Below are 16,765 nucleotides of genomic sequence, written 5' to 3'. Positions count from 1 at the left end.
CAATTGCTCTGTGCTGCTGAGACGGGGGAAGTAATTGGATGCTCTTCTTCTTTAACAGGTACTGGACTGGATTGAAAATCACGGGGAAGCCTTTCTGAGTAAACACACAGGAGTTGGGAAGTCTCTACATAGAGCACGTGCACTGCAGAAAAGACACGATGATTTTGAAGAGGTAGCACAGGTAAGAGTCTGAATCAAAGACTTCTGCTTTCTGGCTTGATTTTTGTTACTCCTCTCATACGTTAAGAAAAAATCTACTGGAGTTTTGGTAAATTCACACTGCTCTCTTCAAACATTGGGAGGTGACCAGGATCGTTGCACAGTTTGTATGCTACATGTGATATCAGCACCAGTTACAATTAGAAAATCACCGCAGTGGGTGGGTCTGTGCAAGTACAGCTTGTTGCCTAGAAAGATTTTTGTTTATTTGTTTCAGAATGAGAGGATAGCTATTATTGTTCTTACAGGATCTTCCTCATAGCACAGCACAAGCAAAGCATAACAAGGAATTTTGGTACGAAGCCAAAATTCCTCCTGCCTGAAAGCCCTTAACTTTTCCTTGAGGCATGGTCATAGCAGATGTTTAAACATATATCTAGCCTTTACTTACAGAATTTAAATGAAGGAGGAAACTTGATAAGTTCTTCCAGGGACCGATTTTTTATATTTATTCTTTTAATAAAAAAAAAAATATCTTATGGCCAGAAATTATCCAGTCTCAGTTCTGCCTGCCAGATCATGTTACACTTTTTGTTTTAGATTGAAGCATCATCTGTCAGAAATTGGTCTCCTGTGAACATACTCCTGCACTGGGTATTTTAGATAAAATCCTGATTGATACATTCTGCTTTATGTAGATGAAATGCTTTGCTTTCCTGATGAACAGAGGCAGGTTATTGCTCAAATATTTCACTGTGGCATAAGACAACAACGTTTTAGACTTTGGTTTCATTTTTCTATGGTAACTTTACCATGTGGTAGCCTAGTTTAGTTTTAGATGTTTCCAGCAACAAGGACCTAACTCTTTCACTGTGCTCCAGGGGAAATTATTTCACTGCCTGACAGCAGCTACTGGCAGGATTATTATTATTTTTTTCTCTCCCTGATATTCAGTGTATATATATATATATATATATATATATATATAAACCGTTGTTTACATCCCTTTAGTCTTGCTTATCTCGCTTAAGGAGGTAAATGCCAAGGAAGGAGATGAAATAACAGCCCTGCAATATCTGTTGAATGTTATCATGTCTTCTCCTAAGTGCCTTTTATCCACCTTAAGCATATTTAAATCTGCTAACATGTTCTCATTAAACACTCTTTTGTTAACTATTTCCTTGAATCCATTCTGTTTGCTGACATCCTTATTTTAATTAGACATTCAGCTATCATGTAATACTCATATTCCTTGGCTTGATAGTGAATTTCGGTGTTACCTTTCAGCTGTGATGAGGTATCTTTGCATACGACTTACAAATCACACGGTCTGAAAGCAGCAGTTCTAGACTGATGGATCTCTAAAATTTTATAGGACCTCCTGTGGATTTAAAACTTATGACAATAGATTTGAAATTCTAGAGTTAACTTATGCAAATGGATTAAAATAGGCCTTAGGATGGAGGCTGCAAACCACAGTCTTACAGGGCCCGTCCAAAAGCAGGAGTTAGTGGGTGGTTTCATCCTGAAATCGACATAAGATTGATTCCCAAAGATGTGTTTAAGTCAGATAGCCATTATTGGATGTAATACTAATGGTAGCTGAATGAAAATGAAGGTCTAGTAATACATAGGAGCTGGAATTAGGCAATCTAGTGTCTTTTGTGGCATTAATATTCTCTGAATTTCCCTACCATATAATATATTAGCTTCACAGTTCCAGTTATATCTCACATCACTGGATCCGTTTGTTGTTTTATTTTGTTTCTTGGTTGGTTTGTTTGTTTTCCTCCTTGAGTACTACCTCATTGGAGATGTAGGAAACAAATTAAGAACAGGTGAGGAAAGACAAGAATAACATGGTCTTGACAACAGAGATGAGAGCAAGGTTCTCTGAATATGATTCCTTCACTTCTCCTGTGATCACCTTGCTTTTACACACTTAGCACCAATGTGTGTCTTGTTCCTCTGTCTGGACAACTTTGAGCAGTCCTGTGCTCTGACTATGAACTTTATGGGTCTTCCTAATTAGAAATAACTGACAGAAGTCAAATCCAGCTACTTTCCCCCTGTCTTTGATTGGAATAGTTCCTGGGCCCTTCCTCTGATGCATTCACAGCACCAGAATACCACTGCTAATTTATGAAACCGGTCTGCAGCGTGACACTGGAATGCGAGGCTGGCAAATGGATGTGGGGACATGTGCTGGGGGAAGTGAAAGGAATCTCAGGCTTTATCCCAGGCCAAGGACTTGAGAATATAATACTCTTTGCTTTCAAAAGAGTAATAGCAGGGGTAAGAGGGAGGGCCATAAATTTATCACACCTGGAGTTTTCCTGCAGAATCTTTTCGTGAGGTTGATTTTGTGTTGCGGAATAAATCTCCTCCCCACTCTGATTACGACCAGTTTTTACTCTTCCTGATTCCCTTCCTCCTTATGCTTAACTCTTTAGTGTTGGTCTATAATTAATTCATTTTAACTTTTTTTTTTTTTTCATGATAGTAAATAACTTTGCCATGGCTAAGGTGGATAAATGGTAGCGCTTATTCCTGATATAGCCACGTAACAAAGCACACGTGCTAAGCTCCTGAAACAAAAGACTGAAGAGTATGCCCACTCCCCTCATCAGGATGTCAATTATTGTCTGCTAACGATTTTATATATATATACATATGTATATGTATATAACTGTAATACTGACATACCTGGTGAGACTGACAGTACAAGTCTTCTTGCTTCTGGCAATTCTCTGAAAATAACAAGTCTGCCATACAGTATAAATTTATTCTTCAACATCTACTTTCTTTTGGCTCTGATATATTTGTTCTTATCTCCTACTGTTTGAGGAAGGCATTTGCAAAGGTCAAACTAAAAGCAATTTTCATGAGTTTTTGTGGTATTTGCAACAGTGGACAAAAAGTTCATGTTTTTGAATGCTGCCTAGCTGCATGTAAAGAAGAGAATTGTATCTGGGACTGCTGTGCTGAGAAATGCTCTGATTGACTGACCTGCCAAGGCACTAGATTGAGAGGTGGAATGTTTTCCCTCTATGTCTGATTAGAAACCTCACAGATATATAAATCTGGATGTAATGATCCAATCAGGCATGGCCCACATAGATCACCTTCCTGCATACAGCTGCACTTGGAAAATGTCAGTGATTTTCGAGCGGTGCATTGTGGGCAATAGGAAATACAATTTGGGGTCCCTTTCTCTCATAACTGCTGTTTAGACAATGCTCTAGCAATTTTTCTCACCGTACTTATTCTACACGGGACGCACAGATGGGAAATGTTTGAATTTGGATGAGAAAGCCACAGCTCCTGGGAGGGAGGTTTTTATCTTGAGTATACCTGTGACTGTTTCTCTGCCAGTGCTGATGCTGGTCTCTGGCTGCACCCTGATAATGCCAGCTTTAGGCACTGTGCCTCCTGCACAGTGAAACTGAACAGTTGGGCATTACTGGCGAGGTAGGTGTCAAGGTAACCATCAATAAATAAATGCCACTCTGCAGATGTACCTGTTCCTGCAATGACAGCTTGTCTCAGATTACTTTGTGTAAATCAAATAATCCTCATTCGGCTAATTAGGATTGTAAATTCAGAGATAATTTCATTTTAGACTCTCTAGCTTTTCCTTATTCAGTGCTTTTACCTGAAAACCAGTGGGAAAATTGTGTTAACTGGGTTGCACACCCCAAGTCTCCCAGCACTTGAGCACTATTGAGTCAAACTCTACGTGTTGGAAACCCTTCTCCTCTTCTCTGTATATGAGAGGGGCTGCTGTATATGAGAGAGGGGCCACAGATCATTCTCCCCTCTGGTATTCCTGGCAATCAGAGGATAAGGTGGCTTTGTCATCCTTTGCTCACAAAGAGCATCGCTGCGTTTGTTCTGGCAGAGAATTTGGAAACATGGTGGGGAAACACCTCTGGCTATGCGGCACTCCGCTGCCACAGGACTGAGTGGTTTGTGATTCCAATGATCTGCAACAAATGTTCCTGTAGTCCTTCTGCGTTTCTCCACTTTTCTATCGAACAGGTTTATCTGCATTTTTAGCAGGAGGAGGCCCACCAGTATGTACTTCAACCTGCAGATGGCACTCGCTGTGCATTTTAAAAGCCTTCAGCTCAATTTACGGTAAACAGCCGGTGTTTCTAATCCAAACTAACCAAACGTTGTACCAAAGTGAAATGAAGCAGGAGTGGAAGCTGGCTCGCACGCTGTCCCCTTGGTGTTCTCCCTCTCCTGCCAACCCCCGCGTTGTCTGGGGTCACCCAGACAAACAACCTGCCTGGATTCTGTAAATGCAGAGCTGGGCGGTCTGTGCTCTCATGCAAGGTGGTGCTTCTCATCTGCATTTGGAGGATAAGCTACTTTCACGTCTGTGGAAAAGCTTTCAAGCCTCCTGAACCGCACTGTACTCACAGCTACAGCTGAGTTTTGCATTTAGTACCTGAAAGCTCTATAGGCTCCCTTTTGCCAAGGTATACATGCAGTGCAGTGGGCTATTCTTGAATTATTATGGAAGTGGAGAGCTAGGTCAAACATGAGCAAAAATGCAAGCAAAAGTACTGAGCTTTGCAGTATGCTATTTGGGAAGCTATTTGGTGTTCCCGTTCTTGGGTGTCTATGCTCACTTTCCTCCAAAAGGACTTCTGGGAGATGATTAAACACCTGAACACAGATTTTGAACCATCAAAGCTACACTTATGTAAATGTGTATAGTTCCTTAAAGAATCATCCCTTTCTTCTGTTTTCCTGAGGGAGATAAAGGTATTTCCGGCAAGAAAAGGGTTTCAAAGGAGACCTAAAAAGCCAGTGGCCTATATCCTCTATTGGAAATCAAATATCAGGTGATGTTCTTCATCTGAGATGCAATTTGTACTCTGGTGGTTCTGTCTTGAGTCTCCCCTTCCTCCATTGTCCTGTTCCCAAGATGCTGTCAGTTCAGAGTTTTCAAATGGCTCTTGGAGATAAAAAGATCTTTAAGTGTAAATATGTTGAATAATATGATTATAGTGTTTGTCCTGTGAAATATCCTGTGGATTCAGTAAGAATATCCACTGTGGGTAAAAAAAATGGTATTCTGTGATCTTTCAGTCCCATGTAGTTTTACTTGAACTGCTTTAAAACTAAGTGAGGTAATGGAATAGTCAGGCCAAACTGAATTGCAAACAGCTACTTGTTTGGCCTTCAGGATAAAAACCTAGCGCTTTCCTATACAGATTCCAGCTCTGCTGGATGTCATTGTTCTAAAGTTTGACATGAAGTTCAGTGCTGATGTAAAACAGCTAGGCATAAATTAGGAGCCCAGGTTGATAATGAGCACTTAGGGAATATTGTCCCAGGGTGATTTTTTTTATTATTAGTTTTTTGTTTTTTTTTTTTTTTTAATTTTGTGACCTACCTGGTTGTTGAATGGAATAGCTCACCAGGCATACTGGATTTCTTCCTTTGTGTTGGGTGACTAAGTACAATGTAGGATGAATTATTAGTCCAAAACAGAGAGAAAAGTGGGCAGTTAAACCTGGTAAGAACTTTGCTCAAAGTTAGCAGTATAACTGTGGTTTCAATAATGCCAAATGCTTTTATAAAAAAAAAATAAAATAAAAATAAAATAAAATAAAATAATGAGACAAGCAAGAGAAAGTCAGCTCCATTTATATCTTCATCATCATCCTTTGGATGGTCATGAGCAAGTTCTGAAGCTATAATGCAGTTTCCTGTTCATTTATGCAAATGTATTCATTTCTACACAAAGAGGAAAAAATGCCCACTGGCAGCAGATTACACAGGCATGTGAGCTGTGGTGCAGAGCTCTGGGCTCCAGAACTCTTGTTTTTTTCTGGCTGGCAGCAGGCAGCGTCTGGCAGTCATACACAGCAGAGAAAAATGAAATGGTGCCTATATATAGGTTGTATGGGAAGGTTATCTGGGGACTTCTGGATCTAAAAACTTCTAAGAACATAGTTAAAGAGCCAGGTAGCTTATCATGGAAGCAATAGTGTAACTGTGTGAAGCCTAGCAGCTCCTGGTGACTCAGGACATACCTGAGCTGCAAGTGCAGAGATGCTGGAGCTGTTCTGCACAGAAAGGCTGGGAACGACAGAGCCGTATAGCTGTACTAGATGCACTTCTCTTCAAGTATGGGGACTCTGCTGCCAGATGTGAGCCAGAAGAAGGCCATGTAACACATGGTCTCCCCGAGGAAGTGGGATACCCTTCAGCGTAGGCTGTGGATGTGTCAGTACCATGCTGTTGAGTGGTCTAGACATGCCCATGGAGACCTCATTAGCAGAGGTTGCTGAAAGAGCTTCTTGGCTAATCTTCTGAGAGTTTGGATAGTAGTGTAATTGAATTGGTAGCCACCAGTACTTCACAAGCTAGTAGTATTGGGGAACTGTTTTTAAAGAGGCTCTGTAACAGCAGAGAAATCTTCTTGGCAATTTCCTGAAGAGCTGTGCTTAGTATGCCATATCTCCAAGTTACATTTCAGTGTATTGCTTGTCAAGCCAGAGGTGATTTTCTTTCCTATTTCTTCCAAAATCACATGACAGATGGATCTTTTCCTTAAACCGCCTGCAGCTTGATTCAGAATCCAAATATTCCCTGTAAAATCTCAAGGATTGGTAACACAATACATTTTTGACAGTTGCCAGGAGCTAGCTTCCTATAGCTGGTTTATTTGGGTAGGTTTATTTTTGGTTCTTTAAAATGTGTTCCTTTAGTTTGCCTATAAATGCAAAATACTGCTCCCTTGACAGACTGGCAGAACAATGAAGCTATTTAAGAAATGTGTATTTTTAATCCTATAAACTCTAGAAATTTGAATTTCTATTGTGTGGTGATATCTTAGTTTTTGAACTCATTTCATTCAGAATCAGAAAAGAAAGCCAGTTTCCTACAGAAGAAAAATTCTGGAATTTGTTTTTTTCAGGCCCCTATATTTTTTTAAGATAACATTGGCAAAATTTAACACTGCTGTATTGTTTAACATGCATACTAAAGGTATGTTCAACGTTGTGCTGATGTCTCAACCAAATAAACGTACAGCTGAAATAAAAGCTATTTACTATTGGAACCACTAATGAACCACTGCTGTTTTGACAGCACTGTGTGTGCTGGTGAAAACCATTGTTACCCGAAGGCTTTGGATCCCCTCTGATCATTCTCCCGTGCTCTTCTTATTGGGTTCTCAAACCGTGCCTATTGACTCAGGAAGATTAATTGCAGCAATGTCCGAATCTCATTTGTGATGATGGTGGACTAGTACTCTTCAGTTCAATTTCTTGTAGCTATTGATAGCAGGGGAATTCAAGGGGAAGAAGGTGACACTATGAATCCATCTGAGCTTTTACTTGCTCCTGCCTCTAGGCCAGCCAGTGGTGCCTTTGGGAGAATGGCACAGCATTAGCACAGCAGATAGGGCTAATCACAAATATACTGCTTTGCAGGTATTTGGTAATTTGACTTAGGTTAAGCCAATAGCAAAAAGTAATAAAGCAAAATAGTTTTCAAGGGCAGGTTTTAGGTATTTATTATCATTGTGCAAATATTCTGGGAATAGACTAACTGGGTGTGATGGATCACTACTCTGCTGCACAAGATTTAGAACAATATCACATTTCCAGTTTCAGAGAAACTGCTTGTCATGAACTTGTGCTAAAGAGCGGAGAATCCCAATCAATGGCTGATCTACCCTGTGGGAAAGCTGCTCTGCAGTCTGATTGTTCTTCTCTTTTCCTATCAGAGGTCTGGGTGAGGGATGTCCTCTTATTTTTTACGTCAGGCATTTGAGCTGTCTAAGAACAACACTTACATTATATGATCAGTACAAATGTTTTGTGTCAGTATTCTACCAAAATTTTATTGCATATAAACCTATTTTTTTAATTTGTTGCCCTGCAATAGGATTCAGATCTCAGCTTCTCCTGCGTAGGAATAGGGGGATATCAGTGGATTTATAGAGGTCTTTTAGAATAACATGCGTGTGAACAGGGACAGAATCCTAACGTGTATATAAATAACTTGTTGACTTAGTGCATGTAATAGAGGCATTAATATTGCCCTCCGTAGCAGCTGTCTGTGAGGTCTGGCTTTGCATAACCAAGCCCCAAGAAAGCGCTGGTTTGTGTCACTATGGAAATGGCATATGGTTTGAAGCATTTAGGCATCTTTGTTTCGTGTCTGCTTCAGAGCACAACCACATGCAAAAACACAGGTTCCTCTCCTGCCTCAGCCTTTGCAGAGGGAGGGAGGGAAACTCTGAAGACTGACATGAGAAAAGCAAGCAGAATTGGACTTGTCATGTCACTGAATTTGAAATGAAGCTTGTTTGGGAGGAAGGAATTGCAGAATTTGTGAAAAGCCAGGAAGGGAGACAGGAGGTGTTTCTGACCTGTCAGTGAATGTGTGCACGTGTTTGTCTGGCACGGTTGCCTATATTAGCATGCAGCTAATACAATAGAAACCAGCATGTGCTGCAAAACAATGACACTGTGCGTGCCCTATTAGCAAGGAAGCCTCATTATTAGAGTGCTTTGTTCGATGCATAAGGCTTGTTTTTTCCATGCAGCGTAGGTAACTCCTCGTGACATTAGTGAGATGCGGAGCTAGGCAGCAAAGGGAGAACAGAGCCTGCTTTTGCCTCCCCCGGTGTGATATTAGTCCTCACTGCAAAAGTGCGCGGCACAAAAGGGTGGTCGTGACTCATTCCCCTCAGGGAATTAACAGCGCAGCCTTCGTGTTAAATGTGGACTTGAGAGCTGAGGCGAATATGCTGGATGTGTGGTGAAATGAAGGATGGTAGGGCACGGAGGTGGCTGCATGTGCTAGTTTTTGCCACCTGGTGCCTGGTTGCTTTGCCTGGGCCAGGATCTGTATTGACAACCAGAATTTGGATTTGGCAATGCCCACACTTCAAATTGGGGTGCAGGAAGGTTTGCAGTGCTCCCTGGTTTGACTTTGAAATAGATACCATTGGAGTGGAGAGAAGTCTTATATGATTTCAGTGTCACTTTCTGTTGGCTCTGGGGCATATTTTAGGCTCCAAATAGATGTAACTGAATCCTTTTTAAAATCAGGGGTAGGTGTTTGCTCCCACCACACAAATGGCTCAAAGAAATACCGCCCAGCCAGGAATTCATTCACACCATTGCTGCCTCCTGTCATGGGGTGGCAAGCCATCCCTCCCAGCACCAGGCCCAGGATTAGAGGTTTTGTCCCTGCAGGGTTTACATCGAGGGGTGGTCTCGCATCCCGCTGCACCGTTGTGCCCTGAAAGCCAAGAGGGAGAGGAGGCAGCCCCGCAGCACAGCCAGGGCTGCAGCCACATCAGCTGCTGGAATATCAGCCAACTCACCAGAGTGTGCGATCCCCTCTGGGACTGGTAATTGGGTCACTGGGTCGTTTAACCATTGTAAAATTAGTTTTTTTTTATAGCGGCATGTGAATGTGGGACAAGGAAGAAAGATGGCACAGCACAGAGCAGAATCGGATTTGTGAGCTAGGACAGAGACACAAAACTAAGGAGATTATGTGGGGATGGGAAAGGCAAAGGGAGTGTGAATTGCTGCTTGGCCCCGCTGGGTATGCCTCCGGGAGCAGGAGCAGGTGCCCAAATCCTGCTCCTTAGGGGCTGGCACAAAGCTGGGGTGCCAGGAGAGCAGGCAAAGAGAGATCAAAGACAGCTCAAGCAGAATTTCTCTGGTCTTTGATTTTGTCTAATATCATGTCCTGTCTTACCATTTTGGGGCCTGGTTGGGATTTTTAGGGGAAGGGGGGCTGGACAGGGAGAAGGAATGGTTTGGCAACATTAAGTAAAGAATACACTAGAAGGCTCAGGATTTGGACAAAATTTTATAGTAAAAAATAAAATAAAATAAAATAAAATAAAATAAAATAAAATAAAATAAAATAAAATAAAATAAAATAAAATAAAATAAAATAAAATAAAATAAATAAAATAAAATAAATTGGCAGAAGTTGACTATAGAGGCAGTATCTCATATGGCTGCAGTATTCTCAGAGATCTACTACATGCCAAAAATCAATACATTTTTATAGCACAGTTCTGTACCATTGTAAGTCATTATTAAAATATGTTTAGCTCAAATCATGTGTGGCCTTCTAATAAGAATCAGAAATCAAAAATGTTATATTTCTAAATCTTTGTTGTGATTATAGGTAACCTGAACTGAATTTCATACAGTAGAACACCTTGTTAAAATGTACCTCATATGAATGCTTTCTGACCAACATGAAGAATGCTGGTCCCTGTCTGAAACTTTTCTAAAGTATATGAATGTTGGGCATTTAAAAAAAAAAAAAAAAAAAAAAAAGATTATTTTTTCCAGGATAGTGAAAACTCCTTTTCTTTTCCGCATTACCAATACGCAGTACATCTCACTGGCTGTTAGAGAATATCTTAATCCTTATAAGTTGTAGGGAAGACAAAGCCCTTAGACCATTTTTGCTTTCACAGCACCTCTGAAGAACTAATTTGATGGGTAAGCTGTATGGACATTTCACGTCACTGAAATAACAGTGTTGAAAAATGAGTTTATAAATCTAATAAGATTCAGAGAATGGTTTCTACTCATTTGAAACAAATTCCTACATGTAAACCATGATGGAGAGCTGAATTAACACTGACAGTGAAGAGATTCTGAATCCCTCTGGATCTCACTGACCTGTTCCTAAGGACGCTGAGCTGGAACAAGGAGGTGAAGTCAAAAGTTACTTCAGTTGTAATTGAAGCTGGGGAGGCTGCCTTATTCCTGTAGATAGAGAATAGAGAAACTTGCCATCAAATTATCTGAGGGCCGGAGAGCAGGGGGATGGGGACTGAGGTTATCTGAGAGATGGGCAGGTGGTGCATTACCAGTCCTGCTCAAAGGGTATGTTGAGAAACCTTCCCCTTCCACCAAATTGAAATGTCCAAATTGTCAGCAAAACAGAGGTGTTGACATTTTCTTCATGTTTTGTCTCCGGCAGGCAGCCTACCCAAGTGTGAGGTTTCCTCTGGATGGAAATGCCAATTTTTGAGTGCATCTTTGCTACAAGTCAGATTTGCCTGGGCAAATAGAAGGGACCCAGGAGAGTACCAAAGGACTCCCTGCTTCCCTCTGGGTCTAGGGGGAATTTAGGCAGCAGTAGCATGTCACAGTAGCTCAGCTGCACCAGGAGATGTGGTGCCCTCGCTGAGAAAATCTCCCACACCACTCCCACCTGGGTGTGTGCATGGGAGCTGATGCAGTGTAGCATGTCAGGGAGGTAATCTGTGTTACAAGGGAACAGCAGCAAAAATTTCATTAAATCTCTGCATCCCTCCAGAGGCAGCAGCAGTGCACTGACCCTGCTGAAAGGCTGTGGCACATCTTTCGGCACATTTTTTTCTATCCGTGTTGTTCACAAATATCCATTTGCTTGTCAAGGGTGGCCTTTAACTTATGGAAAAATAGAGTTGGCTGCAAATCTTGAGGTGCTGTGATGAATTCTTGTTAGACTTGCCTTTTTGCAGAAGCTTATGTTGCATGCATAAAAAATACAATTGTTACGTGACGCATATACAATACTTTGTTGCGCTGCAGCCTGCCTGGTCTCCGGATTTGTCTATATAGGATTTTGTAAGCTGGAAGCTTTGGAGAATTCAAGAGAAAGTTCTGCTGAATTTTCTTGTGTTAAACATTATCTCGTTCATAAACAGTCCCACCTTGCTCAAGATGTACTGCAGGAAAATGTATAACCTATCTCTACAACGATGGAAAGAGAGGCACAGCTGAGACAGTGGCGGTGGCTGTGGGGAAAGAAATGCTTTGCTGTCTTATTTAAAACAGGTTTCACAAAACCCAAGACACTAGAAACAAAGCCAGGCAGTCTGCAGAATTCATGTCATAGCTTTATTTCCGCTTCTGTTTTCATGGCAGTAGCACTGCCAGTTGGTTTTGGTACTGACTTTTCCCAGTGCTGCTGACAGTCTAAAGCCTTTTAATACTGTCATCACTGTTTCTTTGAAACCTCCAAATTGTGAGCATGATATTAAACCCAGAATGCCTGAAGTTATTTCAATTGAGAAGGTCAGCAGGACTTGATAAAGCTGTCATGATTGCGCTCGTGTCTGCAGGGCTCAGAAAAGACACAAGCTGAGCCTTTGGGACAGAAAACAATACCGTGTCCTCCCAGATTGCTGCTCACCTCTGAGCTGCCACATGGCTGTCTTCCTCCGCTCTCCTTCACTTTTCCTTCCCATCATACAGAAGTTGGGGGTCTTTGCTATGGACTGTCTGGGCTTGTTGATAGTATTTATCATTTTAGAAGCTTTCAGAATATTCCGGTTTGCTCCTGACAGTTTGCCTTATTGTGCTCCCTTGTCATTTCTGCAAAACAAAATGCTTTTCTCACCTCTGTTGAGCTTGCTTCAAAGGCTCAGTTACCTTGCAGTCACTTCAGCAGGTCTCATTCATACACTCCGCTAATCACTTGATTAATAAGTCGTTTTGCAGTGATAGTGTTTCCTGGTACCCTCACCATTCTGCATAAAGCTAACCAGTATCAGATGTTAATTTTTGTCTGCAAGGCCAGTTTTGTTTCACATCTGACCCCAGAACATTGTTCTACTGTCCTTGCTGTCACTTCTATGCTTCCATACTTCTACGTGCCTGTTACTGTGCAAAGATATTCTCAAACAGGAAGGTATCAAGCTCTTTTCATGCTAGGATAAAACTTGGCCAATGACTGTCAGGTTCAGATATCTACCACAATTCTTGTACCTCCCTCCAGCCATAAAATATTGAAACAGCAAAGGGAGTATTTCATCATCTCATTTTAATGTGCTGTTTAAATATTCTTCTCCCAGATCAGCAGTAGGTCTACAGAAAAAGAGAAAAGTATTCCTAAGGGTATTAATTGATCTTTACCTGGCTCTCAGCTGTGTTTCATATCCCTTCCCCTACAAGCACAAAATGAGCCTACATAGTAAGTAGGCAGTCTTTCTGTTTAAGGTGCTGTAGGGTGCCAAAGTGAGTTATAACGTCTGGCTTTGAAGGGCTATGAGACCTCCTCAGTTAAAACTGTTAAGTTTTTTTCAATACACTCTCTGAATATTGTTTCCTCAGAAAGTTCTTTGGTTTATAAACACAGCTGTTTGTGCATTAGACCCAGTGTATGAGCCTTCCTGGGGCAACACTGCTTTCTCAGCTGGCAACCTCTCTAGGTCTCAGGAAAGACACCAAAAGCTGGCATTGTGGGATTAAAATTTCATTCTTGTGCCAAAGGGGTGTTCTTCCAGCTCCTGTGCGGAGTCTTGCAAATCGGAACTTCTTTAATCACATCTCACAAAGTGTAAAGCAGTATGTATTCCTCGTGCTTCAAACTGCAACTTCTTTAAAGATGTATATCAGACCCCAGTGTAATCCTGCAATGATACACACTCTGTACCACATGAAGTGTGCAGATTACTTCTCTGGGAAGAGTGGGATTATTTACATGTCTCATATTACTCATGTGCTTAGATGTTTATTTAACAGAGGAACTTACACACATAAACTCATTAAAATAAAATGGAGAGGAAAGAGGAGGTTTGGCAGGCTGCAAGTGAAACCTTTGGTGAGTGTAGCCTTTCCAGCTAAAGAAAGAACAAAATCCCATCTTTCTGCTCTCTTGGAGCAGAAATTAAAATGAAACTTGCAATGTTAAAAAAAAAAAAAAAATCCCAGCAGAGGCTTAAAAAGTCTAGATCTCAGACAAAAATGCTTTTGAGCATTTGGGTATCAGAGAAGAAAATAGCTTTGGAGGCATTCCATTTAAAGTCCTTGCATGGATGGTATTTTTTAGTAATGACAGTAAAATTCAGTGATAGTTAAGCTGACCTAAAACGTACTGGGTTAATAGTTTGTGATTGGTGTGTATGTGGTATTAGGGCATATCTACGTCTTTGCATACTTATTAGTATTAGATATGATGTGTGATATTAGACGGTATTTAAAACATCAGTTCACTATGTGTATCACTTGTATTTCATTGAATAATAGTTGTGATCAAAGCGAAGTTAATTAGTGTGATTGTGGTAATAGAGTATTTTTCTATACTGTGATTGCACTCCCGATTTAAGATGAATAGTTGATGTGATTAAAATATTCCATAAGTGGCATTGTTTTAATCTAAAGTAGGCACTCAATATGAAGTAGGACAAAGAATTCTTTTAGCTGTTATATTTCCAGCTGTTCATTCTAATCTTACTTATTTGTTTAAAGGACTGAGGTAACTTTTAAGCCATTTATATGGATTTGAGCATTTGATGTAATGTGTAATGTCAAATAAATTCATCTCAGCTTGTATGTGAACCCTGAGGGAAAAGCATAAATAAAAAATAACAATACATGGAAAAATATGTGGTTCTTGATGATGGTTAGTGAGGATGCTGTGTGATATCTACCTTGTTGGTTCTTGGGAACAGTTTCTTTCTCATTCATACTGAAAAATCCACTTAAATAATCCACTGAAATTATAATACTACTGGAGGATTAAAGTAGTAATTAACATCAGTGTGGTATTATACATGGCCTCCTAACCATCTGAAATGGGAGCAAACTTCATTCCTGAAGTTTGTGGATGTTGCTGAACTGAGCTAAATTTCAAATTCTGGTGAGGACAGTGACAACAGATCAGTAAATATGGGTGCTCAGCCAGAAAATGTCTGAAATAAAAATCATTTAAAACAGTATGAATTAGCCACAGTCCCTCAAAAGGACATGGGAGGCAGGACATTGCAGCCCCATGTATCTATCAGCTGCAAAGATAACCTTTCAAGGAGCTGGGAGAGGTTTTCTATGCAGTGCTTGCATGCTGAAATTACTTTCTAGGCACTCTGGTTCCTCAAGTACATTGGCAAATAGGATGCAGTCCTGAGAACAGTAGTAATTTAAAGAAATTATCAAGAGTAATTTTATTGAAATTATCCAATACTTGGACACAAACTTGTCCATGCTTGCACTCATAAGCTTATCTGAGACACTCATTTGGTAAACTACTTAAACAGATGTGATTATTACTCACTCATTTAAGGGCAGGCATGGTCTTTTGTGTTCATCAAAAGAAAATATAACAGGCTTTAGGATCTGAAGAGCTCAGACTTCAGGAAGGACTGAATAAAGAGAACTGGTGCAGAATTATGACAAGAAAAGCCTTAGATGAATTGTCAGATTTAAGGAAAGATCAGACTGCTAAAGATTATAATGGAAACTTCATTACTCTGGATGTTTTTAAGAAAGGTCTACAGTATCCATTCTAGTGTACAGTAGGGAGTGATCCTGTATCGATAGAGCAAGTGGCTACATGACCTCAGAGAGACGTTCTGCCTTTAAGTTGTGTAGCTCTAGTTCCTGGTAAGTCTGTTTTGAATTAGAGCAATAGAACATAAGTAAGAACATAGGTCTTGATTTGATTATGTGAAATTGAAACTGAATAAAATCACATTTTATATTAGATCATCATATACACTTAGCCTTTGCCCTTAAGGGAGGAGGAATTTTGACAAAGATGGATGCTTCTCTAAAACCCAGATTTATTTATCAAAGGAATCCTTCATCGTGGTCACTCATTTTACCTTTAGAATATCAAATTACTAAAGATATAATGCTCCAACAAAAGCCTGTCTGTGACATCATTTAACCTAAACAAAAAAAACAGAGCTACTTTTAACAAAGTGGCTTGAGCAAAGTATCTGATAGCAGTAACTGAACTTGGTAATAAAGGATGACAATAGATTATAAGGATTGAGAAGAAATGCAGAATCAGCTCCATAATCATTTTGTCAATGTGAATCATGCTGCAGTTTCTGTGAGGTGGAGTGCTGCCCGCTCTCCTATATGCACTGAGCAGAGGTACGTGGCCTCTGGAGCTCTGCCTGCAGCACTTCACCATTTTTTGTCTCCTTCTCCATCTTGAGTCAGTGACTCGGAGGCTGACCCAGTTCTCACTGAAATCAGTAGGATTCTTTTTGCTGTTTTCAGTGAGAGATGGATCAGGCTTTGATCTTTGTCTCAACATCCCATCCTCACTGCAGGAGTAGTAATACTGGAATTTCGTCTTTGGTGTTGAAGAGGCAAGTTACAGCTCACAGAGAAGATATCGCATCAGAGAAAATGTAGTAATTTTGCTAAACTTCAGGTTGCAGGTATAAAATGGGATTCCCATCACTTGTCTTTAGTCAAGAAGATCAGGTCTAAGCTAGTCATCTCAGTTTCTCTTGTCGGTATTTACTGGTGTCTGGAGTTGGCATCTTTTCTGTATTATTTATATGGTAAAACGCAGGTGACACAACTCTGAATGAATACAAGGAACCTTTGGCTGGAACTGCTTTCCACAGCCCCAGAACTTGATTAATAGGGAATAAGGCAGACCAGTGCCACCTCATTCCCCTTCAGCATATCTAAACATGTTTTAGGAAGTGAGGTGTCTGAGGTATGTAGTTTGGGTTTGACACAATGATGTATCTGATCACCTGCCCCATTCTCCTGCCTCGTGCTTCTGATGCATGCAACTAAATGTCTCTGGCTGATCAGCACAGTTCGCATCACCCTGGAGATCTTGGAGATAGGTACCA

At 40.6% G+C, this 16,765-nt stretch overlaps 1 protein-coding gene across 15 annotated transcripts in view; it reads left to right on the top strand.

Moving 5' to 3' along the window:
- KALRN (kalirin RhoGEF kinase) overlaps window positions 1-16,765 on the top strand; it is a 497,542-nt gene that overhangs the window by 268,811 nt on the left and 211,966 nt on the right. For all 15 annotated transcript variants that reach the window (XM_035331506.1, XM_035331495.1, XM_035331496.1 and 12 more), the window contains one exon: window positions 59-181. In XM_035331506.1, the coding sequence (XP_035187397.1) occupies window positions 59-181 (123 nt within the window). The remainder of the gene's footprint in view (window positions 1-58; window positions 182-16,765) is intronic.

This window comes from Oxyura jamaicensis, chromosome 7 (genome assembly GCF_011077185.1).
Source record: "Oxyura jamaicensis isolate SHBP4307 breed ruddy duck chromosome 7, BPBGC_Ojam_1.0, whole genome shotgun sequence".
Taxonomy (NCBI): domain Eukaryota; kingdom Metazoa; phylum Chordata; class Aves; order Anseriformes; family Anatidae; genus Oxyura; species Oxyura jamaicensis.
This window is presented reverse-complemented; position numbering and strand designations above follow the sequence as displayed.